Source organism: Lytechinus variegatus, chromosome 15 (genome assembly GCF_018143015.1).
Source record: "Lytechinus variegatus isolate NC3 chromosome 15, Lvar_3.0, whole genome shotgun sequence".
Taxonomy (NCBI): domain Eukaryota; kingdom Metazoa; phylum Echinodermata; class Echinoidea; order Temnopleuroida; family Toxopneustidae; genus Lytechinus; species Lytechinus variegatus.
The window spans coordinates 8,831,318-8,856,582 of record NC_054754.1 but is presented as its reverse complement, the minus strand read 5'-3'; the positions used below and the strand labels follow the sequence as shown (position 1 = coordinate 8,856,582).

The following is a 25,265-nucleotide window of genomic DNA, read 5'->3' as shown; positions in this document are numbered from 1 at the left end:
TATGGATTTGGAGTGCATGAATGTGCCTGGCCAAATTACAGTATGACGGACAGTTAGCGTGACGTTTATGGGACATGAACATTCTATCTCAATGAGAGTAGTAATAATTGAGCAAACATAATTGTTGGAAAGATACAAATACTTGCTAATTATTATACTGTTCATGAGTATATGCACAAGTGATATTGGTATGTTAAAGTTACTAAACTAAAAAGTAAGACAAAGTTACTAACATTAACGATACACAGAAACAAAGACAACAACAGACAAAATGACAAATCTAAGTCAACCTCCTCCACTTGACTTAAAGGGAAATATTTCCGAGAATTGGAAAAGATTCAAACAAAAATTCACTCTATACAATGTTGCCTCAGGAATGTCAGAAAAAGATGACAAGTCACAAACATCAATGCTTCTACACATAATTGGTGATGCTGCCTTGGAATTGTATAATACATTTGTATTTGCCGAGGATGAGAGCATGAAGCTTGAGAAAGTGTTGGACAAATTTGAGGAATATTGCATGCCAAAACGTAATCTAACGTATGAGAGACATAGATTTTTCACAAGATCACAATTAGAGCATGAGAGTGTTGATCAGTATGCAACTGAATTGCGAAGTCGTGCACAGTCGTGTGAGTTTTCTTCGTTGAAAGAGAGTCTTATACGGGACAGAATTATCTGTGGTATCTTAGATGATGGTCTAAGAGAGCATTTGTTGAGGCTAGATGATCTCACATTGGATAAAACGTTGCAAGTTTGTCGGGTTGCTGAACAAACTCGAACGCAGGCCCAAGCGTTGAGTTCCACCGGGAAAAATGCCTCAATTCCGGTTGATTCTCTCAGCAAGAATAAGAAATCTTCTGGTAAAAAGTCAAACCAAACAAGACAAACAAAACCTCAAGATCGTACTAACAATAAAACATGTACAAGATGTGGTAATAGACATACCAAAGAAAAATGTCCTGCACAAGGTAAAACATGTAAAAAGTGCGGTAAGCAAAATCATTTTGCTAAGTGTTGTCGTACCCCAGTAGCAAAAGTCAATGAATTGCAACACTTGAAGGTAGATTCAGATGGTTTCATGATTTGTTCAGTTGATTCACAGGAACATGAATCAAAGGAAGAGTGGAAAGTCAATTTGAGAGTCAATAATGAGCTAGTTGAGTTCAAGATAGATACTGGAGCTCAAGCTAACACTCTCCCTGAAACAATCTATCACAAATTGAAACCGAAACCAAAACTACAAAAAGCCAAAGTGAAGTTAACAGGTTACTATGAGACTAACATTCCAGTAAAAGGTCGTTGTTATGTCCAAATGGAGTACAAAGGAATTAAACACAGTGTTCAATGTTTCATCATTCCTGGAAATCGTCAACCATTGCTAGGTCTCAGAACGAGTGAAGAGTTGTATCTAGTAAAACGCGTCTATCATGTTGATAAACAAACAGAGATAAAAACAGGCAAAACTGTAGTGCAAGATTATGACAATGTATTTGTAGGATTAGGATGTCTTCCAGGCAAACATCACATTACATTGAAAGACAACGCACAACCAGTTCAACATGCATGTCGCAAAGTTCCATTTCCACTTCAAAAGAAACTAAAAGAGGAACTAGATAAGATGGAAAACATGGATGTAATCAAACAGGTTGATGAACCGACAGATTGGGTGTCTTCTCTTGTTGTAGTCAAGAAAAAGAATGGTCAACTCAGAGTCTGTCTAGATCCACGTGATCTTAATCGAGCAATCAAACGAGAACACTATAAATTGCCTTCTAGAGCTGAAATAACCTCTCAGTTTGCTGGAGCCAAGTATTTCAGTAAATTAGATGCATCAAGTGGTTTTTGGCAAATCCAACTAGATGAAGATAGTTCCAAGCTTTGTACATTTATCACTCCGTACGGAAGGTATAGATTCTTGAGACTACCTTTTGGTATCTGCAGTGCTCCTGAAGTATTTCACAAGATAATACATAACTTGTTCGTAGATATACCTGGTGTCAATACCATGATGGATGACATAGTGGTATGGGGAAGCACTCAAGAAGAGCATGATGATCGTCTGAGAAAAGTTCTAGACATCGCACAAAAATCAAACCTGAAACTCAATCGAGACAAGTGTGAGTTCAATGTGAACCAGATGACTTTCATTGGTGACTTGATCAGCCAAGATGGAGTCAGACCAGATCCTAAAAATGTGGCTGCCATCAGAAACATGGCAAGACCAACCTGTAAACAGGACATACAAAGGTTCTTGGGGATGATAAACTACCAAGCAAAATTCATTCCAAACCTATCAACAAGGTCAGCACCTCTACGTATTTTGCTTGATAAGAAAGTAGAGTGGATGTGGGAAAATGAACAAGAAAAAGCATGGTGCGAGTTGAAAGAAGCTCTAATGAGTCAACCAGTGCTTCATTTCTATGACTGCACAAAACCCACAAAGATATCAGCTGATGCTTCAAAAAATGGACTAGGAGCAGTTCTCCTACAGCAACATGAACAAAATTGGCATCCAATAGCTTACGCATCAAGAGCTATGACTGATGCAGAAACACGTTACGCTCAGATAGAAAAAGAACTCTTAGCTATCACTTACGGATGTGAAAAATTTCATCAATATATCTATGGTCAAAAGATAGAAGTTGAAACAGATCACAAGCCACTTATCCCATTGTTTGTTAAGTCATTGGCAGATTGTCCTCTACGCATTCAAAGATTACTAATCAGAGTACAGAGATATGATCTCAAAGTGTCATATACACCTGGAAAGTACATGTTCACTGCCGATACACTGTCACGAGCAGTAGATCCAAAAGCAGAATTGAATGTTGAAACTGAAGAAGATATCAGAGTCTATGTAGATATGATAGTACAAGCAATGCCAGTAACATCAAACAAAAGACAAGAAATTGTTGAAGAGACAAAAAAAGATGTAGAGCTTCAAGAGTTGCTAGCCACCATCAGAAATGGTTGGCCAGAAAGTAAGCAACAATGTCCAGCTAGAATAAAACAGTACTGGAACATTCGAAGTGAACTCTCTGAAGCAGATGGAATCATATTCAAAGGTTCTAAAATAGTAATTCCAACTTCCATGAGACGATACATACTAAACCAAGTACACGAAGGTCACTTAGGCATTGAGAAATGTAAGAAACGTGCTAGGGAAGTAATCTATTGGCCAAGAATCAATGCAGACATCACTGAAATGGTCCAAAATTGTACTTCATGCCTAATGTACAAACCAAAACAACAGGCTGAAAGCCTAAATCCTCATGCAGTGCCTAATCGTCCTTGGGAAAAAATTGCAGTAGATCTATTCACTTTGAACAAAAGAGAATATATGGTCGTCGTTGACTACTACTCACAATTCATTGAAGTATGTACTTTGACTTCAACTACAAGCAAGGCCGTGATTAATCACATGAAAGCAATATTTGCTCGTCATGGTACACCATGTGAACTGATGTCGGATAATGGTCCTCAATTTGCAAGCCAAGAATTCAAAAGCTTTGCAAAAGAATGGGATTTTCACCATACCACATCGAGTCCACATTATCCACAATCAAATGGCCTCGCAGAAAATGCTGTGAAGATTGTCAAAAATCTCATACTGAAGTCACAACACAGTGGACAAGATATCCACAGAGCTTTACAAGTCTATCGAAGTTCACCAATAGCATGCGGAAAATCTCCAGCAGAACTTCTGTACAATCGTCAGATTAGGTCAAACCTTCCCATGCTTGACACCTTGCTCAATAACCAACAGATTGATACTAAATCTGTGAGGGGAAGAAAGGATGAGCAGAAGGTGAAACAAAAAGAGCGATTCGATAAACATGCTCAAGACTTGCCAAAGCTAAAACCTGGAGATCATGTTATACTCCAAGACATGAAAACTAATACCTGGTCACAACATGGTATCATAAAATCTGTCAATAATCATAACAGATCATACCAAATCGAAACAGCCACAGGCGAGATACGTCGCAGAAACAGACGTCACCTCAGGCCAGATCCCAGACACCAAGCCAAGTCTATTCCATTACCAACACAGGATGACTTCGAGCTAGATGACAGCACAGAAGCGGAACCAGCATCTGATGTTCGCGCATCTTCGTCACCATCCCGAACAACCAGAAGCGGACGAGTCGTTAAACCGCCAGATCGTTTAAACTTGTAAATAGAGGAAAGCGAACTAAACAGAAAAACTTTCGCGTTTCGTTTTGTAAATAGCCACATGAGTTCAAAAATAACTTTGAAACTGTAAATGGTTTGAACTCTAATACAACCCCATGATAACTGCATGATTGCATGTGCATGATATAAATTTGCATGTTATAGTTAATCAGCAATACGGGATTGAATTTATCGCTATCACAAAACTCAACTCAACAGATGTCTCTACCGGTTCAACGAATTGTCGCATCATACAAACAGCAAAAATGAAATATATATGAACTGTAATGTTGCATGTTAAAATATTTGACAGCGACAGTACTCCAGCTTTAAGGGGCAGAATAATCCCCTAGTACTGTCGTAAGTGTACAGGTAGTCCACCCTGTCACTCTGTAGTTTAAGAAGTATTATATATGTGTATATAAACCTTTTTAAAGAAAGGGAGGTGTGGTGATAACTGATAAAGGTCTGCAAGCGTAGACTATACTTTGTTATTACCCGTGACTACTTGCATGGAGAAAGTTATGGCTGCTACCAAGATGACGCAGTAGTGATCATTGTTGTTGCATCTCAACTAATAAATGTCTGTTGTATATACGTTTAAAGAACTGCCTACTGGACTTTTGATTTATATAACCTAAGTTCCAACCAATTATGAGACGACGTGGAAAGACCGTGCAAGATACTAGGTACGAATCAAAATGAGTATACATGCTGACAAGTCACATTTAATAAGGGTCGGCGCGATACAGGAAGAGGGACAGGGGCAATCGATCAAGTGACTTTTCAAGTAATAGAAAATAAAATGAAGAAAACGATAAAGAGAAGGAAGATATAGGGAAACATGGACTTGTTTTGTCGTATGTCTTAACAACATCTCTATAACACAAAGGCTTATCTTGAAAATGAATTCTCATTTGGATAATTAATCTGTGAAAAAATATGGGGCCTATAATATCATGGTGCCATCCAGGCGTCAATGCAGGTGTTTTTGAAGTTACGAACTTGCTCTAACATTGTATCGTGAAACCGAGTATACATGCTTTAGTGCTTACAGAAAGATAATACATAGGGGACTGATGAGATATCGGGAGACTTGGAGTCGTATTTGGGCACAGTTTCATAGGTCTGTTTTTTCATGAACGTGAGATTCCATGGAATGTTCCGACTTCAACCAAAACTATAGGCCTGCTTAAAGAAAAATTCCGAACGGTCACATATATTCTCTTCTAAAATGGCATTGTAAATATGTAGATTTATTATGATACTATATAAAGGATGATGATGATGTGAGGGTGGTAATGATGGTGGTGGTGGTGGTGATGATGAAGATGATAATGACTATAAAACTTAAAGATTTTACCATTATATCAAAATTTCTAATAATTTGCATCTGATTTGATGAAATTATATGTACAATGCCTGTTTATTCTTTATTCATTAAAATCAACTTGATGCTCTCCCCCCCCCTCTCTCTCTCTCTCTCCCTCTCCTTCTAATTATTTTAGACACTTTTAGACACTCAGTCCCATATCCCGTGTGAGTAAAATAAAAATAAAAACTTGAAACCTCACAAATCCCAAATAAAAGGTGGAAAAATGCCATGAACTTTATTATACATGGCCTGAAGGAGTATTTTTCCCCCAAATAATTTGATACCATATCTATGTGATGTTTGTTAACGCTTGGGTAATCAGGAGGTTTTTTTTTTACTGTGATGTAAAGTTCGATTTGCGCCAAAGTAAAGGCATGGCTGCATGAATGAATCTAGATGCCATTGATGATGTCATAATCAGTATATAATTATATGCAGTACACATATCTGCAATCCCCCTTTTCAATGAAATTAACATGAAAATTGATACTACAAAGTGTGTATTAAAAATATTTTTTATTGAAAATATGTTTTGTATGCAACCCTTTAGGATTATGACATCATTAACATCTTTGATGGATTATTCATTGCAGTCATGCCTTACTTTGGCGAAAATCAATATTTACATTATTGCAAAGAGTAGCTACTGATTATCCAAGTGTGAGACATACCACATCTTTGTATCAAATTTTTTGAGAGAAGATACTCCCCCCAAACAAAAAAAGATATCAATGATTGTAATTATGTCTTCTTGACAAATTTTTCCTTTAAAATATTAATTTGAGATTTGTGAAGTGTCAATTTTATTTTTACTCACATGGTAGATATAAATATATGCGACATGGTACAAATTACACAGAATTATTTTCTATTGCAATTACGTCCCACCAAGTCAATGGTCTGAAACTTGTCCATTGACTCTCACTTCGTACTTTTCATGAGACAACTTTCCATGATTTATCTAACAATTTAGTGGTGACCTTTGACCCGAATGGGATAATCAACATACCCCAAGCTGGAACCTGTAAAGTGCCGACACCTTTTCAAGATTTCCTCACGCTCCACCTCTCAAAATTACTCCGGATTTTGGGTCAATACGGCCATTTCTTGTGCCTTTTACTTATTATGATCAATCAATCTTATTCACGCCCGTTATTTATGACAGAAATCGGACTTTTACGGCTGTAATTCTCTGACGAAGAATATGGCTTTATCACCGATGAATCAGGGGTTTAAACTTTAAGCGATTTCAGATATTTCATGAAAATGTGGAACAATCATATACAAAAACAAAAAAAAAACATACCAAAATAATTTCAAAACAGTTATAAGAATAGACTGTTTCGTAAATATATTAAAAATGGCTTCATTTTATTTTATTTTATTTAGCTTTAGGTTTCCTATATATACACCAGGGATGATAGAATAACCCCAAAAGAAAGGACAAATGATTTAAAAAGAGAGAGAAAAATTGTTTATGCACCCTGCCCAACGACCCCCGTGGACATTACGAACGTTGTCATCATTTTTATTTGTTTCAGTAAAGAATTTTGCTGTAAAGGAAAACCTCAAGAAATATTGTCATCGATTTTAGTTTCAGCAACAAGAGACATTTTGTTAGTGAATAAATATTATTTTAATCTACATGATCTATTACATTTTCTAGCTATATACACTCTTAAAATGTTGGGCAACATACTGTCCACACAACAATTGGTTAAAAATCTATCCAACTATGTCTAGTTTTCAACCAATGCTTTAATTGTAGTTTTCACCCAAAGCAGACATTATTGGTCTAAAACTACCCAAAATTGGATAAAGTTTTAACCAATTGTTGTGTGGACAGTATGTGGCCCAACATTTTTAAGAGTGTAGCTGAATAAATCTATAATCATATATTGAATACCATGCATGAATATAATAGGGATCAATACAAAATAGATTAAAAACTAAATATATAGCTATGCCTAGTCTATGCCCAAATGTACTATAATTTATATAACTTCTGATCTAATTCATATTTATCACCAGGTAATCTAAATGCCTTTATCAAAATTTATATAGGACGGGGTTGGTTGGCGCGCTGACTAAAATATTTTTAAGACACAACAGACAGATTTTGGAAAGGCCATTAACCATTAGACAAAATTTCGAATTTTCCATGTACTTAAATGCCGCTTTCTATGCCTGAAACACATGTGAGGTGTCCATCAACAAATTAGTACCTCCTCAAGTCTAGAGAAGCATTAAATATCGTAAAAACTCGATTCGAACACGATCCACACGAACGCTGTCACTTAAATCTAAAACACAAGTTTTTTTTTTTTTTTTAATAGGAACACTCCACAGTTATTAAAAATGGTGTAACTTTACAAACCAAAAAGCTTTATAATAATGGCAGTAGTACTCCTGAATATTAATGGTAAAAAAATGACACTTTTTTTAATCAAGAAATCTAATTTTGCTATAGATTTTGACATATATACCACCATCTGTATACCCCAGTGGACATAGGCCTGTCTTAATTACACTTGCATCATCATGGTTATGGTTTATACAGGACATATTTTTTTGTTTTGTAATAGTATTTAATAAAGTTATTCAGTTCAAAATCATACAAGTAATAGTACATTGCAAAATGTTTACAAAAAAAAACACTATTCACAAAAGTCAAATAATTATTCATTATACAGAAAATTGCACAAAACTCATATAGTATTTCGACATATTTATAACGTTTATCCGACAAGTACTGTTTTATCCTATAGGGACTGCGCTGCAGCCAATCAAAATCAAGGAAAGTTGTCAGATCTGACAACTTGTTAGATGAATATGTTGATGAAACGCTCCCCTGGACTCTCGAAAAACTATATATTTGCAATCTTCCGTCAACTCAGAATATTACGACGATCAGCTGCCCCGGTTCAAAAAGTTTCGACAAGGACCTCTCAGCCGTTAATTGTGATTTGACGTGCATTTCAATATACTTTGTATGTTGTAGAATCCGTCCCCATCGCGACTGCGAAAACTCGCTACTAATAGTGGTTATTTGCATCGCGATCGACGCAGAACGCTCTGAAGAACATTGACAGTTTAATGCCAAAATGCCCTTCATGACAATGAGCAACCAAGAAAAAAGTTTTTGTCGAAAATTCGTGAATAAAACGGCAGTTTCGTTCTGGACTCTGAAAGAACGACATCTTTGCAATTTTTCGTCAGCTCCGAAACTTAGGGGGAAACTGCTACCCAGGTTCATCATTTTCGACAAGACCTTGTTCTTTTTTTTTACGGGCATTTTCACTGTTTTCTTTTATCCTTACTGCGACGCAGTGAGAAAAACCCAAATTTTATTGAATTATTCTCCAAATAACAACTATAAGTGTTTTTAAATAGTCCTTTGGTACACTGTAAAAAAATGAAGTGCTAATTTAGCACTTACAGTGCTTGTATAGTGATTGCACTACGAGTGCTGATTTTCTAGTTTAAATTTAAACTAAAAATCATCACACGTAGTGCAGTCACTATACAAGCACTGTAAGTGCTAAATTAGCACTTCGTTTTTTACAGTGTATTAGCAGCTTTCGATCGCTTGAACGTTACATGAAAAAAAGATAAAAATTGAAATTTATGAGTTTAACATAATTTTCTTCTTGTTTTTCTTTCAAAATTCTGGACACTTTCTATCTCACTCATCTTTGGACGACGCCCGTCTCGACAAGAAGTGGTGTCGTGAGCCAAAGTTTTGAGAGAGTTAGACATGACGTATGGGGGGGGGGTCCAAAAGCTGCGAGCGAGCGAAGGGAGTGAGCAATAATTTTGACATCTTTAATACAATAATCTAGTTATGTAATAGATTTTGGCTACTATTCAGAAAATGATATCATATTTCATCTTTTCCCTTTCTTTCCCCCTTTTTCGTGGTCATGATTATTCTTGTTTTATGGGGGAGCATGGCCCAAATCTCTTATCTGTATCTACACGCCTGTGACGACAAGTCGCTCCTGGGGACCGTCCCATGAGGCTCAAGGGCTTCGATCACGGGATCGTAAAATTCATCACTCTCTGCATCAAGACGGATTGAATGAGACGTCACACGGTCGCCACCGTCGATGAGTTATTGGAGATAGAAAGGCCTTTAAACGTTTCATTTGATTGGTGGAAGAGGACCTTGGTTGCACCTCATTAGTGATCGGGTGCCAATCCATCGAAGTTATGGGGCGTAGACACCACTCTTCTTCTATAATATTGCGCTCCTTCTCCTCCCTAATAGTAAATTGGGTATTTTTTTTTTGTCTATTCAGTAATTGAAAGCTGGTTGGTGGTGGGTTTATCGATTGATTAATTGATTCGCCCTATTGATAAATTAACCTATTAATTAATTAATCAATTAATTAATTTATTTATTTATTTATTCATTAATTATTTATGTAATTTATCATTAATTCATTTTACAATTCAGCATCGAAATGAGAGAAAATCATTAGGGATCACAAAAAAAATGAAAATGATTTACACGATGACAGAACAACTCTTGGTTAATAAAAAAATGGTTAGATATATATTCCATTTATCAGTTTCCTTTTCTTGTCAGTATATTAAAAATTTCAGCTCACGCTTCGCACTCTCGTCAATTCTTTAGTTAGATACACATCTTTTTTCATGATAACAAAAACTGCTCGGGGTATTTAATTTTATTACATGAAATATCCAAAAGTTTGAGCTCGCGAATCGCACTCGCAATCAGAAATCACAATCAGATAATAATCTCATGGAGAAAATATGCGTTTGCACCAAAATACCAACTTTGACATATAAGTGCCCTTTTTGGCTTTGCCCCCCCCCCACGAACATACGTTTCACCGCCCCTGTTTCTCGCCTCTTTTCTTCAATGGTTTTTAAAGAGGTTTTTTAACATAAGAAGTAAACTTTATACAAATTTTACTAAATACATTGTCATGCTCATATACAAGCACTTGAGTCTTTATGAGAAATGAACAAGAATCATGAAAAAACAAAATTACCATTGAATGGAAATGATTCATTTTTGGCAAATATGATATGTAATAAGATACGAAAAAGAGCATGATAAAAGCAGATATCTTCGCGGAGAAAAACGGGCGAACCGATGTAATATTTCACCGCTGTAGCCTCGGCCATTGTCAGCCGGGGCTTGTCTGCTAAGTGCCGGCGTGACCCTGGCGATAAACTTCTTGACACCGAGCCCCGTAAAGGGTGACAAATCGGCAATAAGAAAACCAACGGAGACAGTGGGATGAAGAAAATGAAGAAGATTTGGAAGAGTTACTGCGTCTTATGAAGTTCTCATAATCGACGTGAGAGTTGAACATGAAAAAAGATGATAGAACGGTCGTGCCTGCGTTTATGAAGTGTGTGCGCTCTTTTGAGTACACGAAAAGGGTGCACTTGATTTGATGTGGTAGAAAAAGAACCAAAGTGGTATGCATGAGAAACGGGATCATAAAAAAAGGAACAATGATGAGTCAAACTGTCTAATGCAAGCGAAGCGAGAGAGCGAAAACTGTGGTCTTTTTAAAATGAATTTCTGATTTTGAGATAGACTTTTTACGTATCATTCAGAAAATCATATCACATCATCACTTTTCCTTGACTTTACTTTCATTTTTCTCAATCTTTTCCTTTTTGTTGGCTTGGTCTTAAAAACTTTTTTGAGTCCAGATAATAAGGCGAAATAAAAAAAGAATCATGAACGAAGTCGATTACAATCTGTCGTAAACTTTCTATTAGCCTTGAAACATTCATATTTCTTGTCTAAACCCTTCAAAATGTAAGGATTGAAATAAGTGCCTGAACTGAGTTGTGTATACGCAGCTCTTACAACTACGATCTTTTGATCAATTTATGATTTTAAAATGGTAGTGGAGAAGAAGAAGAAGTAGAAGTAGAGAAGAAGAAAAAGAAGGAGGAGGAGAAGAAGAAGTATAGGGAAAAGAGGAGGAAGAAGAAGAAGAATAGATAAATAGCTGGAAAAGGAAAATTAATCTTTTAAGTAGTCCGTTTTGTACTTGCAAGAGAAGGTCTATTAATCTATCAATATGGCAATAATAGGCTGTGAAAATCATACGATATGTTATAATTTGTCCATAAATGGCAGGATTGAAAGTTATAGTTGGGTGGCGACGTGACAAGATCCAGTTAACTGCAAGGTCAGGTTTCTAATTTTTATCAGCAAATTGTGATAATCGACCAGCGTAAAAGGTGAGGAAGAAGGGTAAAGAATAAAGGGAAAGTTGAAAAGGGAGAAGTCTGGTGACGGATAAGAAGCAGTGTATACATCGGCTTCACTTACATTCGCCAAGGTCACGTGTCGAGATGTATGAGACCTCCTGACTAAATGATGCAGTCACAAGAAAGAAAATCGAACTGAGGCCGATCAGAGCTATTACGTTTAATTTCGAATGACACGCGATCGGTCGATTTGTATTCGGGTACATTGACGTGACTGCAGCATACTTGGACACAGAGGGTCTCCCTGTTTTGTGGGGGGGAAAATGACAAGAAATTGATGAAGTGGTGTGTCTTTCGCGCGCCGAGGTGTTCGCGATCACTGGGCGTCACAGTCGGTCGTTCATTGACTTGACTTCGAGGACTGTCGGATGTCGTCTGCTAGTTACTGTTTTGCGGGCTCGTGCAAAACTGGGATCCACACTTTATCACGCCTCGGTATTAAAAATTATGATATAACGACTGTGAATTTTATGAAAACGATTTAAAAGATATAAGAGTCGAGAGTTTTCAGAATTTGTATCTCCTAACTTATGATGTTTAGTCATCGCCGGTTGCCAGTGCAAACTTTTGACTTTGTTTCTTAGTTATACGGGCGTCACCTTGCCATCTAGCTGCTAGCAGCTCGTATGGCTGTCGAGGTCGTATTCGAGGTGACCGAACGTTCAGATCGACGCCCACATCATCACTAGACTTTGGGCTAGGACGTTACCCTGGTCAGCATTCTTGTAGATACCTGAGGAGCGAGGTTGGAAAAGTTTTATCACTGGAGCGTCAACGAATCTTCATCAATGACAGGACGGTCAGTGCTTCAGCACTGTTGATCGACTTTCATAGATGCTATAATTTCCCTTGCATTAAGCGATGGACAAGGGGAGTGACACTTTTCTATTAGACAGTGCATTGCTTTGTAAATCTCGCTATTTCTGTTAGTTCAGTTGTTTTTTTTAGTAAACGTCAGCATTGAATACAACTTGACAGCGATTGTGACTTTGCGGATGTCTCTTTCAGCTCATGGCTCGTGTGTTTAACAGGTCCGATATCACGGGGACTTTGTTTCGCGGTAGCCAATGTATATTCCAATTGCTGACGACGGTAAGCATATTGAGACAGAGTGAATATTCGAACAATCATTCATGAACACGATGATACCAGAATATACTACAATAGATTGTGCCATTCATTTCATCACTAGCGTTAAATAAACTCTTCTTGAAACTTGTATCACACCTTTTCAAAAAGTTGACATTGACATTGATGACGTATCCAGTCGTTGAGAAGATCGTCTTGATTTGGCCATCTTGAAAAACTTAATTCATCACCTCTTTCGTTTGTAATTAGACATCAAGCATGGAGGCGAAGAGAAAATCGTTTTTAATCTGTGATATCTTGAGTGAGAATTTTTCGGCATTTCGTCACCCCGCTGCCGGGGCCGTAGGTTGTCCGACAAACATGAGCCGTTATACCGCTATGATGAAAGCCTTCACGGGCTACCACCCAACCTCAGGTAAAATCAAACAAATTGTTGTTTCCTTCATCACAATGAGATGTTTTTAAACAATGCTGTCCATAAAGTTAGAATAGTTATTATTTATTAATTTCGGGTAAATTAAGACAGAATTTGTTCAATGTACAACTGGAAAGTCAAAGAGAGAGAGAGATGCCTTTACTTTAGAAAGACAGTTCACCCATTTGCCTGTCCATGTACCTTAAAATCCCAGGTGGTCCCCTAAACAACATTTAGAAAATAAAGGGCTGAGTCGATATTTACAGGCGTCGCCTCCTCTCCCTTGCCCTCCCCCCACCTCTTCCCCTCTCTCCCTTTCTTTCCCTTTACTCTTTCAACAGAAATCTGTTTCCATGAGTGGTCTATTTGCGTATACCGATGTAAGGAAAACGATTGCTTAGCCACAAAATTCCAACTTTATGTTTTTTATCATTCATAAAGAGAAAGGAAATGTAAGTTGATAAGAAGGAGAGAGAGAGAGAGAGGCGGGCATGACGGGGGTGGAGAATGTTCATTATGGTGTCAGTTGAAAGACAGGTAATTCCTTGATCAATTCATTACAGCATTAATGTCTCAACAATTTTGCCCCGTTACGTCTCTGCTATATAACACTTATTTGGTGCGAGTACAATCAGTTTTGTTGAGGTAAAACTTAATGTTGATGTAAATTTGACTGCTGAATTTTCATGTTATGAATTTGATTGAAGAAAAATACATGTATAGGGGGATGGCAAATTTGCACATTTCATATCATGTCATTTATACATAAAAATCAAACTCGTCTTTTTAATTATCCTTTATTGATTGCAAAATTACCTTTCAATTCAAAATGATTGAATACTATGAATTTTTTGACATCTTACAAGAAATGGTGCTATATATTCATATTCATAATTTTTCGATGATATTTTGAGCTACAAGGACTTTAATTTTGACACACTTGTTTTCAGTTTAAAATGTCAATAAATGGTAGAGTTTTGAATAAGGAGAAGCATCCAGTGTTTTCGACGATTTTACTGGTTTCCAATGTCTGTCACTTGGGAAAACTCATAACATTATAAGTATTTTATTGACATTTCTGTGTTTTACTTTGGTGAATTTACCTAGTGTTATTGTGGTTTGATAATCAAACATAGGCGTATAATATGAATTTACAAAGTTAGGTGTCCTCAAATCATGTTAAATCAATTAAGTGCTATATATATAATAGGCCTTACTCACGAAAACAAAGACAACGAAAAAAAACACAATAACAAAGTCATGTTTGAGCAGCAGTTTACCATTCTAAACTTCGAAACAATACCAAACCTTACAGTCGTTATCGGATAAAGAGCATCATTATTTAAGCGACCATACTAGGCCTATTTTCAAAAGTAGAAAATAGCCGAATTTTAAAATTAAGTTCTTTTGGCAATACCAGGTGGGTGTTTCATAAAGCTGTTTGTAAAGTTACGCACAACTTTACGCAATACTGGAACATGTTCTTGGGTCATATATCAATTATGCAAGGATATCATTTAGCACAAGAAACGATCACCAGTCGTGCGTAAAATCATTCGTATCTTACGAACAGCTTTATGAAACACCCCCAGAACAACAAACACAGATCAATAGCTCAGGTAGACCATTCTCAGATATTACCATATTTCCAATGACCGTGTTGGAGTCGGTTTCGTTTGTGTAACTACAATACTGAGGAAGACATATTGAGCCTCTTCTTGGTGCCTTATAATTTTCAGTCACGTGACCGAACACAAGATTAAATATTTCTGTTTAATCATGCCATTCGATTCCGAGTGTTTACTCTTCAGGATTAATAGTGCGAAGCTCAATCATTATTAATCGTATTACTGTCAGCTCGAGTTTGAAATAATCGAGAAAATTTTATCCTGGAAGGGGTAGTTTGTGAGGATTTGAGATTCTCATTTTGCACTGGAATTTTATTAAATTATCTGGTAGATCTCCACGTATTCGATTTAAGACGACTTATCAATCTTACATAGTTTAAAACAAAATTGTACATTGAAATGCATTTGAAGTATTAGTTTATTATCATTCTGAATAACTTTGATACATGTGTTGCTGTCTATGTATGTCCCTCCCTCCCGCCCATCTATCCATCCATCCATCTGTCTGTCTATATCTATCTATCTATCTATCTATCTTTAAATCAATGAATCAATCAATCAACCAATCAATCAACCAATCAATGAATCAATCAATCTTATGTTTCAATCTATTTATCTAATTTCTTTTTTATTTTTCTTGCGATTTTTTTTAATTGTCTTTTCTCCATCCCCTTTTCTGCAATCCCCCCCCCCCTCTCTCTCTGTTTTATCCTTCTTCTCCCCATCTCTCTCCTTCAGTCCATTTAGAATCCTATCCTATCCTTACCCCAAGTGTAACTTTTGTCCATTCTGTATTCTTTTTATTTCATTTCTCCTCAGATCTCTCCTTGCTTGGTTAATCGGGTTTAGTTGTCAACCCTGATTTAAAATCTTGAAGTTAAACTCTATTCTCTTTCTTTCAAATTCTCTTCCAACTTAATCCATAAAAGATTTGAGATCGATACGACAAAAGTTCAGACCAAATCAGGAACATTGCAATTGCTATAAAAAAAATTAGGTCAGAGAAATAAAGAGACAGTGTCTTTCTTTCAAACGAATTCGTGTTATATATCTCTATATCAGTCAGTTGTTCTGGGGCGAAGCTGGAAGAGGTAGATCATAACGAAATTGAATTTGGCCTATTTCATAAATGTCATCCATTTGAAAACACTTACATCTAAAAAGTGAAGTATATTTTCTTTGTAATACTAAAGCTCTGTTTATATGGCTTAGTTTAAATATTTTTCCTTGCTCGCGTGTGGTAGGAGTTATTAATAACGACTCTGTCACACTGTCTTTGGGTTTTATCGAATTAGGAGCCGCTAAGTGATGTAGCGGGGATGTCAGGCACGCAGGTAGGAGACGTTTCGGCCAATCTCAACGCCATCGATACGCTCAATTAACGGCCGTCTTATAATCACATACATGCTCTGTTTTTAACAAGTAAACATTCCCCAGACAGCATTTGCGACCAAGCGAGAGCAAAACGCAAACATTGAATGTATTTAAACTTGCCTTTCAAAGGCGATTAATCAGTCACCTTATCCTTAAAAATCATGACTTTTTGCATTTGATCAAAATAATTGATGGTGGTGATGACGAGAAGGTTCCCGGATGAAAGTTTTTTTTTCTCTCAAGGTTCTTTTTCTCGATTTCTGCATTAAACTTTTCAAAGTCTAAATGCACACTGATAAAATACATTAGGCTTACACATTAACTTAGAAACGTCAGTCTTTGTGTGACCATATAGTCTTATGGTATATAGAAATATGTCAGAAATATGAAGAGTGACATAAAATTTAGTAAAGATCACATTTTTAAAAATGTGATGAAAGCCTTCTTTCAATGTAAGTTGTTTGAGCCCTCTATTTGACAAAATAATGGAAAGGAAAATCAGTTCTTTTATATCATCTTACTGGATAAATCTGATTGTTCCATACATAATCTCAAATAAAATGTCAATTCATAGTAAGTTTGAATATTTGATTTAGTTCCATCAGGCTTGTTTCCCCCTTGCCAAACATTTTTGTTTCGTGAATTCGAATGAAAGTTAGAATTGTTCGCATTATCAATGTAGGAAGATACCCAATCCCCATCATATTCATGATTTACAAAACATAAATAGAGTGTTCCGTTTTTAGGTCTAAAATCCCAATTATTTACTTACATACCTATTGCTTGCTTTCATGATTACAAAAAGTGCTAAGAATTATCATATCTAGGTCGAAATGTCAAAATTATTCAGCTGGCGCTTCGCGCTCGCATTATTCAATTGTTGAAATATGAATCACCTTCATGGGTTACTGCAAACATTCCTTAATATGCCCCTTTTCGATCAGGCCAGAACGTTTATTAAAGCTATAGGTTAGGGGGGTGTCTAGACACTTAACAATTTTGAAGCCTTCTCTTTTTTGTCTTTGGATTACACGAAAAATATGAATTCAATAGGTGCTAACTTCTTATGTTTGTTTTCAATGTTATTGTCAACACTTTGTTATTGTCAATGTTATTTTCAATGTTATTGTCTAACACTTTGTACTAGAAAATAACGAAACTTCGCTCGTTATCACACAAGGTGATACACACAATCTGTCCGGACACACACTGTAAAAAAATTGGGCAACATTTTTACCACCACGAGGGTAATTATGTGTCCAACAAATTTTGGGCAGTATTTTACCTAATGCGGGAAGCATAATTGTTCCGTAAGGTAAAAAAAGGCAGCAATTACTGTAGAATGGGCAAAATTTTCATCACACTAAATAATGAAAAAATGCCCCAAAGAAATGCCCGATGTTTGTTGGACACATAATTACGCAATATTTTTTAGAGTGCACATACAATTTATTTCTTTTGTCTTTTATAAGTGATGTTTGCGGGGAAGATTGTCGGCTATTTTGAAGCCGTAGCTGCCATATAAGCAATTATTGTTGTGTCTACCATTTATCATTCAACTTCTGTACCCTCTAGCATTTCACGATGAGATTTGCCAGTGGTTCTTTACCGATAACTGTTATAAGCTACTGGACATTCTCCTTTCTGATTGGCTGAGAACAAATTAATCTGTGAAAAGTACTGACAAAACTTCTCCTGAAACCTAACCTTATAACGAATTCAGAACAAGAAGGGCTACCGGATTATATTATCATGTTTTATGCTAAATGTTCTTACAACAGTACACTCTCAATAGTTGGGCAACACACTGTCAACACAAACAATTTGTTTAATTTTTTTATCCAACTCTAGCTCTGGGAAGTTTTCAACCAATACTGTGTAGTTTCACCCAATTGGTTTAAAACTACCAAGATTTGGATGAAGTTTTAACCAAATTATTGTTGTGTGGACAGTATGTTGCCCAAAATTTTGAAGAGTGTATCATAATATGGGGAGCACATTCATTTTGAAAAAAAGAAAGAAAAAAAATGAAAAGAACATAATATTCCTAAACATGCTTAACTTCAAGACTTTGGTAGATGCATGGAGCTTGAAAATTTGCATTTATACAAGCAGCTTTACCATTTTCAGGGTGTTTTTTATGATTAAATTGCAAGTTTATTCAGGATAAATACCAAACGTAATATTTGTGATAAACGAAAATTCTGAATCTGTGGTACAAAATAAAGATCAATCGTGTTTTCGACAAATATCTGTTTTAAAAAGGAGAGCAAAATTTTACGAAGTTATTGTAGACAGGGGCGTCGATCGTTCAGCCGGAATGGGGGGGGGGGGGGGGGCATGAGAAAATAGTCAAAAATTATTATTCAAAATTTTGCGGGCAGAACAATTGCCTAGGTTATTGTATTATTATGTTGATGGTATCTTCAGGCCAAGTTTTATAGTGCTTTCTACTGCTTTGTTAAAATATATTTGCGTTGATATTATGAATTTCACAATATGTAAAAATTATTGGGGGCAAATCGATATGATAAATGAATATGAAAATTAATTTACATGATATGAAATATATAAGTAACCCTCTTGCTAAACGACAATATTGTAAAGCTAAAATCAGCTTTCATAATATGGGGCCTAGACCTTCCCAAGACGGATGACCACCAGTCAAGTTTGGAATTAACGCCTTAATTTGTTATTATTCAAATCATGTAGTTAACTCTTCTTTTTCAGGAATCGGTGCAAATCTTGCAGTCAACATCTTGTATCCAACTCTGATCCAATCCCCTACTATACCACTCCACCACCACGCCCCTGCCACGCCCACTCCTCATCTTCATCTACTCAAACACAACTCCGCAACCAGCGTACCACCAGCGAAACTTCACCCCAATAACAGACCGCTAGATAGCCAGAATCTCTCCGATGGATGCCGCCCCTCGTCCGCTGCTGAGGCTCATTTACCCGCGACTCTTCCGATCAAGCCGCGAAGACCGAGGCGACGACGAACGACGTTCACGCCAGGGCAGCTGGCGGCCATGGAGAGGAAATTTCGGTGCCAGAAATATTTGAGCGTAGCGGAGAGGGGCATGTTGGCCGATCGATTGGGCTTGAATGAAACTCAGATTAAGACGTGGTATCAAAATAGAAGGTAAGATGATTAAGAAGAAGGATGAATAATTATGGATGATGGTTCAAAAGAAACTTAGATAAGGAAATGAAATGAAGCCAAGAATGAATAAGATGAGGAGGGCCCGACTGGGGCGGGCTGGAGGGGGAGGAGGAGGATGGGGCCGGGGGGGCATCATGATTAAAAAACCCAACAAAATCATACCCAATTCCTTGTTCGCGGAAAAATATCAAGAATTTAGCATCCTTACCAGGTGAGCCGTTCTTGGTGGAATGTGATGTTGGTCGTACATGTCATGTATTTTGGGCAGTTGGCAATGATGGTGATTTGGATAATCTGATCATGATGGATACGAAAGCGATATATGATGCTGATGAAGACAATGGTGAAAACCGTGGTAATATCAGTGATGGTGGAATGATGATGATGATGGTGACGGTTTGACTTTCTGCTGCGGATAATGATGATCCACAGTGGTGATAATGATTATGATGATGATGGTGATGATGATGATGATAATGATGATGATGGTGATGATGATGATGGTGATGATGATGATGGTGATGATGATGATGGTGATGATAATGATGATGATGATGGTGATAGTGCCCGCATGTATAGGCTAGGTGGTTGACGAAACTTACGAGAGATGCCGGAGTCAAAATAACCTGCTTGGTTTAAAAAAAAATCTTAGTCTTTAAAAGTCACATATGGTCGTAATAATTATGGCAAGTCGTGTATATATCAAGACACTTTTATAATCAGTAAATATGATTTATTTTAAGTTAATGATTTTTAAATGTTTATGATAATGACGGTGAGCCAGTGAATACAGTATGACGACGGCGATAACAATCATGATGATTCCAATGACTGTGATTATGATATCAATAAAGATAGTGGTGGTGATGTTAAGGGCTTTGGTGATACACAGCAAAACTGTGGTGTTAAGCGGTGTACATAGAGGACCACACCAGTTATTTTACATCGGTGTTAAATTGGTGGTGTTAGTTTTACATCTATAGGTGTTATTACAACAACTTTTGCTGTAACATTTACACTCTTAAGTGTTATGTTTAATCTCTAGGGTGTAATTGTAACACCTCAGGGTGTGGTCCTTTATTAACACCAATTGGTGTCAATTTTAACACCGCAGTTTTTACAGTGTAGTGATTCAGATAATGATGTTGATAATGATGATGGTGGTCATTATGATGGTAACAATTATACATGTAGTAATTATGGTACTGATATCGATGATGATGATGACGATGATGATGAATACATACTGAAGAAAATGATGATATTGTAATCAGACAAAAACAAAACTGATAGACGATAAAATTATATGATTTAGAAAAGAGGAAGGCTTGAAAAAAATACCATGCAGTATAGGCATATTAATGTGATTGATTAGATATAGAATTGTTGAAGACGGAGCAAAACAGATGGAATATGGTTATAATCAGTCCTCTCGGCCTATATGAGTAATATTATTTTCTTTTTTTTTATGAAATGATGTTCCCCATTTATGTCACACAGTCACTATTTATGTATATTTCATTATGCGCAATGTTTAATGCTTTATTTTATAGATTATTTTGATAGGAAATGAGCTCCCATTGAATTAATTTTTTTAAAGAGGATTAGAACCCTGTTTTATTATATATAAAATATAAGGAATGACTGACTGAATGAATAAATTAAAGGATGAAAAAAAGAGAAAAAGGGCGTTCACATCATTTTCGGAGCCTTGATTCTGGTCCATATTTTGCACGTTCATAAACAGTATATAAATCAGCAGTATCTCGGAGCATGATAATACGAACCGTCACTCGGGGAATTAAACTGTCGATATTCGGTCAATTCAGACAATTCAATGCCGCAATAAATCCTAAACCCCCTCATTTTTATCCTACCACACACCCTTTCCAATGCTAATTGCCTCTCAAATAAACAAATTAAATGGTTGCCATTTAAATGGTCTCCCCCCCAGACAAGTGGAGAGTAATGTTCAGTTGAGTGAGCTAAGCCAGTGAATATTAAGTTCAAGTAGAAAATGAACGTATGGGTTTTTGTGCATTGTAAATGTGTATAGATTAAGTATTTTGCTTCACACATAATTTTACGGGGGGGGGGGTGAATGGATGGATATTTCATCAAAATAAATCACTGGAAAAATATCTAAATTAATTATATCTTCATCTGCAACGCCTTGTGCTACCTTGTCAGTGATTTATTTATATCCTGTTGACGAAATGCAGATATCTCATGACAATCTATACTTCTTTTTCTTTTTCTTCATTCGGAAAATGAAACACAAAACAACACGAATAATACATAACAATTCAGATAACAATAATACATCATAGATGTAGGACTATATGTATATATTTAGATTCTTGAGATAATATGATTTTCTTTCTGCAGTGCACACGTCAACTCAATAATTTCAAAAATAGACTCGATGACATTTTTGTTTCAATTTGGACCCCTCTCGCATAATTCCTTCAAAAGTTAGTTAGAGTAGGTTTCGTATCAAAATGTCTTCACTTTCTGTTCCCGCCCCTCAATGTTATGCCCCCCTTTTCTTCTTTTTCTCGACACCTTTATTTTCCGACCTCCCCCAGCACGGCTTTTGACACGTACTCTCTGGGGTGAGGGGGACACGCGCGCTGAGTGAATTGTGACCGTGAAACTAGCCCGGCACCAGAGAAGCTATTAGTATTTATGAACATCTCTCATCTTCTCTCCTTCGATCTAATGTGCTAACATTAAGAAGTTGATGGATTAAAGTTGGACGTTTATAGCGCTCAATTTGACGGATAGATGTTCTGACCAATGTTACACAAAGCAGCTGCTTTCATCGTTTGTCGTTTCGCAATAAAGGAAGATAGATTTCTCAAATTCTGAAGAAAAGGTCAAGTTGGGAGGAAATGATAGGCGATACAAAATTGAGTAAAAGAAAACAAATGGAAAGTATTATTTTGTGACTAATCAATGAAAAACAAGTGGAATGCCATTGGCAGACTTCTGCATTACAGCTGTGCATAACTTTGAAAAAAAATTAAGATGAATAATTATTCACCCCCAAAACATTCATGACAATAAAATCACGAACAGCTCCATGATAAAATGCTAGGTTCTTTGACCCTAACCAAAGACTCATGCAACTTCAAGACAGTGAGTGATACTTGATTGTCTAATTATGTTTACCATTCACGAGCTCGATCAAAGTTATTATGGCATTTCAACAAATAACCCCAACACGGTTAATGACCCTAAATTACCTTTGACATTGGTCATGTGACCTGAAACTCACGCAGGCAGGATGATTAGTGATACTTGATTACCTTAATGTCCAAGTTTAATGACCTAGATCCATATAGTGACATTTCAAAAACTACCCCCGACTTAACCGTAGGATTTCAATGTTGACGACGCCGCCGTTTGTCGAAAAAAAGCGGCGCATATAGTCTCGATCTGCTTTGCAGGGGAGAAAATAATTATGAATGCCTGCGCTGTGACACAAGTCGAATGACTGCTACTTGTAAGCCCGCCGTGCAATTCACAAAATCATTTTTGGTGGGAGACAGGGTGCTAATTCAGTCCGGTTATTATAGGCGATGGTAGAAATAACCGAGATAGGCTCTAGAAATCCGGGATACAATCCGGAAGATTTATTGTTCTCTCTGACTCTCTCACCTTCTCTCTCTCTTATCATCTCTTTCAGAACAAAATGGAAGCGACAGACGGGACCAGCGGAGAGGATGGAGGAATTACGTCATCACTTTTGCAACGAGGACGGCTGCCCTGGCCGCATGCGCAAACACGTTCGCGATGTGGTAGGCACTGATCTGATTGGTCCAACGAACTTGACGTCATCGTCGTCGTCGCCGGGCAGCAGCCAATTAGGAGAGGAGAATATCTCAGCAGAGGATGGACTGTTGTCAACATTTCAAGAAAGCTCAACTGAAAGCTTTCCTTTGGCAGATGAAGAGGAAGTTTGCTCTTGACTTCATGATAAAGTTAGACTGATTTCGAAGAGGATAGTTTTATCCAATATTGCTTGATGTTTTTTTTCCAGTTATAAGAACTGACGTGTCCGCTGTTGAATTTCTGGGAGTAATTGTCACTATCATGAGTGAAAGTAGAATGAAAATCATCATTTAATCCAAATCAGGAGTGAACTCAAGGCCTTTGAGCAATGTACTTTTTCATACTACTGTACTATTTATTCTGTGTTTTACTCTGTACTTGGTCTAATACACATTTAGTCTAATTGCCAATTAGTCCAATGGCCAGACAGTCTAAATTCCACTCTCTCAAATGGTAATTTAGGTCATAAGCACGTCATCTACCCAGAAAGACTAAGTGGTGTCAGATCAAGTGGAAATCGTACAAAATGGGTAAAGTAAAATAGGAAATTAGACAAACTGGCAATTAGACCAAACAAGTTAGTGGAGGAACCGTTTGTACTGTAGATGAATTAGGATTAGACTATGTGGGGGTGAGAAATTAGACCAATCGGGTATAGACCAAGTGGCAGTTTGTCAGGACAATATATTAAAATGCACAAAACAACAGGACATATAATTATTTTTATCATAATAATTTTTTAATCAATGAACAGAATATATTTCACTCTTTGATTTTGTACATTTCAAACGCAATGGTCACAATACTTTTTTTTTTTACACACCTCATTTGTAGCAGCCTTGTAACTTTTGCGTATTAATACCTTGGATTCATAACTCAACTGTAAAATGGTTCCATGACATTTGCTCCGGCGATAATAGCTCCGATGAAAAATCGGCACACTGAGCCAAACATCAAACCTAACCTCCCAAAAATGAATAAACACAATCCCTAATCTTTACACCATTCTGAACAAAAAACTCTATTACATTCCTTTCTTTAACCCTATGCCTTTTGAAATATTAAGACAGGAGCTAATGTCGCAGGAGCAAATGTCGCAGGAGCAAATGTCGTTTCACCAAAAAATACCAGGGCAGTACAGTATATACTGAGCACAAGCAGCTCTTTATACATGCTTGCAAATTGCATCAAATATATAACCAAAATTACACAACTTGAGTTAAAATCTAACATTAAGTGTGCTCTTTGCAACTTTTTTTCTCTTAATATGACCATATATTTTACCATAATTACACCTTATGTTATATATCTTTGTAATATATTCATTCTTTTTTTAAAAAAATGGTAAATACACATCCTACAATATTACCATTGTGTATGGACTAATTAGGATAACATGACGAACACTGTAACCTGTACTATAAATCAAGCAGCATTTATTGACCACATTACAAGAGCTCAATTCTCGCCATTAACCCTTTTGTTACTGGGCGCACATATAATACGGGGTGGTGTCTATGGCTAATAGATGTTTAAACCATAATCAACCAGTCACTGATTTCTTTAGATATGCCACCCAACATATATGCACGCTCAGTCTGAACGTCAATCAAAAATACGAGGTGGCATAAACCTGGAATACTGATGCTTTCATAAAATGGGACTCATATCTAATATTTCCCTTACACATAGGTACGTATTCTAAAGGCAAGTTTAACTTAGACCATGGCCTAACTTTGTGCTAAACTTATGGGAAGCCAAACGTGTCAAAACTTTGTTTACATTGCATGCTCAGTTCCTCTGTTAACTGTGCTTTTTTTTTCTTTTGATGGTGAAGGCAACTATCTTATGTACCCTTACAGGACAGTAAAAAAAAAGATTGAGTCAAACGAGCTGGTTTGTTGAACCTCTACTCTTCAAAAATTAATG

The 25,265-nt window shown here is 36.7% G+C and overlaps 2 protein-coding genes across 2 annotated transcripts; both read left to right on the top strand.

Moving 5' to 3' along the window:
- Window positions 1-1,318: 1,318 nt before the first annotated feature.
- Window positions 1,319-4,186, top strand: LOC121429005 (uncharacterized protein K02A2.6-like). Its single transcript, XM_041625901.1, has one exon. The coding sequence runs from the start codon at window positions 1,319-1,321 to the stop codon at window positions 4,184-4,186; it is 2,868 nt and encodes a 955-aa protein (XP_041481835.1).
- Window positions 4,187-13,273: 9,087 nt separating this feature from the next.
- Window positions 13,274-24,549, top strand: LOC121429004 (brain-specific homeobox protein homolog). The gene is made up of 3 exons (XM_041625900.1): window positions 13,274-13,328; window positions 19,061-19,478; window positions 23,191-24,549. The coding sequence occupies exons 1-3, from the start codon at window positions 13,274-13,276 to the stop codon at window positions 23,471-23,473; spliced, it is 756 nt and encodes a 251-aa protein (XP_041481834.1). The 3' UTR covers window positions 23,474-24,549.
- The last annotated feature ends 716 nt before the right edge of the window (window positions 24,550-25,265 follow it).

Excerpts from the sequence above, each read along its gene's own strand:
- LOC121429004 (XM_041625900.1), top strand. The coding sequence starts at position 13,274 with ATGAGCCGTTATACCGCTATGATGAAAGCCTTCACGGGCTACCACCCA. Across the intron at positions 13,329-19,060 it reads GGGCTACCACCCAACCTCAG|GAATCGGTGCAAATCTTGCA; the intron begins GTAAAATCAAAC and ends CTTCTTTTTCAG. Across the intron at positions 19,479-23,190 it reads ACGTGGTATCAAAATAGAAG|AACAAAATGGAAGCGACAGA; the intron begins GTAAGATGATTA and ends CATCTCTTTCAG.
- LOC121429005 (XM_041625901.1), top strand. The coding sequence starts at position 1,319 with ATGGAGTACAAAGGAATTAAACACAGTGTTCAATGTTTCATCATTCCT.